General features: G+C 46.4%; 1 protein-coding gene across 1 annotated transcript in view; it reads right to left on the bottom strand.

Moving 5' to 3' along the window:
* Window positions 1-6: 6 nt before the first annotated feature.
* Window positions 7-2728, bottom strand: part of LOC101861899 (forkhead box protein B2) — a 10452-nt gene continuing 7730 nt past the window's right edge. Inside the window, exon 3 of the mRNA XM_005102192.3 lies at window positions 7-1712. Within this exon, the coding sequence (XP_005102249.1) occupies window positions 442-1712 (1271 nt within the window). The 3' untranslated portion in view covers window positions 7-441. The remainder of the gene's footprint in view (window positions 1713-2728) is intronic.

Here is a 2728-nt window from a genome sequence, read left to right as displayed (position 1 = left end):
GGGCTTCCGACCTTGTCTATCAGGGCCAGCCCGGGCTGAGAGGGAGTTCACGTTCTCTTTTTCACAGATCCTACAAAGATCATATTTCTTTTTTTTTTAATCTCAATTTGTCATTCTGGGAGAACGATAGAGTCGAGATCAAAGAGGGTACTGTTTCATATAGAGGTGACGCTGCATATATGGAAGTAGGAAATAAATCGGGGTGGTGTTTACCCTACTTGTATTCTCAGTGAGATATTTCAACAAGAGCATCAATGACAATGTTTAAATGGACGCTACAAGCTGCTCACTTATTGGATTAACCAAATGCCACTTTGGCGTAGGAGAACGCGCCGCGGGCTATCACTCAACTGATACGCCCGTGAGCAACGCCCCTGTCGGAAGGGCTCGTGTTAGTTCTGGGTTAGGATTTCTTAAAACGTCATGAGTAACAAGTAAACGTTACGTTCTGAGTGGCGGCTGTGGTGCGTATTGCGAACAGTTGTAAGGGTTCTGTGAGAGAGCGGGGTAACTGCTGGGCAGTCCGTTAGAGGAAGGACCTGGTGACGGAACCTGGGGTGCCATGCTCACTGGAAGGTGGTACGAGCTGCCCAGGTGTGGTGGTGGCGCGGTTAGCGTGCTGCTTGAGAAGCCCGAAGCACCAAGTGTCGGTGCGGAGAAATGGGAGCTGCTGTATGAGCCTCCCAGAGAAGCCCCGCCTAACGAGGGCAAGGACGTGCCAATATGGGGGGAGCTACCGAGATGGGCGGAGCCTGTCAGGTGTGATGAGGCTAAAGAGGAGGAGCCGAGGTGGTGACTAGACAGTCCAGAACTCTGGAAGCTTGACCCAGTGGTTGAACTAGCGCCCAGTGGAGGCGGAGGCGTGGCCAGACCCTGGGTTGGAGCCATCCCACTGTTGTTGTAGTAAGAGGCGTAGCTGGGGGCGGATCCCCACGCATCCTGCGGCTTGTGCTGTAGGGCATACTGCTGGGCCTGTGACAGACCGTGAGACAGAGAGCCAAATGCCAGTGGGTTGAAGGACGGGTACGGTTTGTATCCACCCGTGTGCGGGCCGTACATGTTGAAATGGCTGTAGGAGTTCACGTGCTGGATGTGAGAGCTGTTTTCCGACTTGGGCCTTGTCAGTTTGAACCTCTTCGCCCGCCTTAGAAAACTTCCGTTGCCGAACATGTCACCACAAGCCGGATGCAGAGCCCAGTAATTTCCCTTGCCCGGTCTACCTGGGGCCCGGGCAATCTTCACGAAACAGTCGTTTAAGGAAAGATTGTGGCGAATGGAATTCTGCCAGCGCTGCTGGTTCTCTTTGAAGTACGGGAAACGGTTCATGATGAAGCTATAGATCTCGTTGAGGGTCATCATGCCTGAGTGGGAGCTCTCGATCGCCATGGTGATGAGAGCGATGTAGGAGTAGGGAGGCTTCACGTCTGCGAAACGCCGAGCCTGTTGGGATAGCGTAGAGGTCCCGGAGTACATCTTCGCCTGCTCCTCGCTCATACCTTCTTCTGAGGTGTCGCCGCCATCCAGACACGACCCAGCCCCACCGCCTCCGCCCAACACGTGTTTCTTGATGTCGCCGGACAGCGCCTCGGAGCTGGTCTCTTCGTTGTTGGGGTTCGAGTCGTCTGATCGGGGGGATACGCTGCCTAGGGTGCCCGTAGAGTCGTTGACCTTAGCGGGTGTGTTAGGGTAACCAAGGGATTGGAGTTCCATTCCTGTGATGACAAAAAAATTAATGTTAGATATTGGGTGAGTTTATTTGTTTTGTCTGTTTGTTCATTTTGTTTCTTTATTTGTTTGTTTGTTTGTTTGTGTTGTTTTTATTGCGTCCTTCGAGTCACAGATGCTGAAATAGTATTATTTTCTGAATTATAGTCATTGAAGCTGATACAAGGTTTTAACTTTTAAGAAATGTTACATGCATGTTGGAAACGGGAGGCGACAGATGGGGGCGGGGAGAAGGGGAGGGCTGAGTAGATATAAATTCACAGAGATCTAATGACTACATTCAGTTTTTTCTCAAGGTGTCATTCTTTTACGTAAGTTCAAGATCTTCTTAGACAGTTTCCAAAAATTCATTTAACAGCCAGACGATGGCAATTCTGTGTTCAGTTTCGTAAGCGATAATATTATGGCAACTTGCAATTTTCATGGAAAGACTATAACAGAAAAAATTTTTGTGCCTCAATCACTCTGGTAGTTAGCAGCCACTTTTTGCTGGCCTTTAAAGCTCAGAAAAAAATCAGTGTTTGTTTGAGTAAAGAGAAGCACATCGACACAATAATGGCCATTTAGCGCTGGGGAAAAAGTAAGACAGACAGGCATAAACACACAACACAGGAAAAGTAAAGAAGTGGGACCTACTAGTGGCGCCCTCCAACCGCCCGCAGACAAATCAAGAGAATGTACATGTTATAAAAAGAATAGGCGAAATAGTTATGAAGTTGGAGCTTGAGTCATCCACTTATTATACTTGCGACAGAGTGCAATACCATTTTCGGTTTAAAAAAAAAAAAAATTAAGTCTATCAATGCACAAATGGAAAAAAGATGTAAAAAATACGGATAAATTTATGAACTATACGGCTATGCCCTTTCTGCTCCTTTGAATGATATTAATAAAAGATGATGATGACGATAATAATAATTTTTATTATAATAGTGATAATAGTGATGATGATAATAATAATAATAATAATAATAATAATAATAATAATAATAATAATAATAAT

This window comes from Aplysia californica, unplaced genomic scaffold (genome assembly GCF_000002075.1).
Source record: "Aplysia californica isolate F4 #8 unplaced genomic scaffold, AplCal3.0 scaffold00316, whole genome shotgun sequence".
In the NCBI taxonomy this organism is placed as follows: domain Eukaryota; kingdom Metazoa; phylum Mollusca; class Gastropoda; order Aplysiida; family Aplysiidae; genus Aplysia; species Aplysia californica.
The sequence above is the reverse complement of the archived record's forward strand: the minus strand, read 5'-3'. Positions and strand labels throughout refer to the sequence as shown.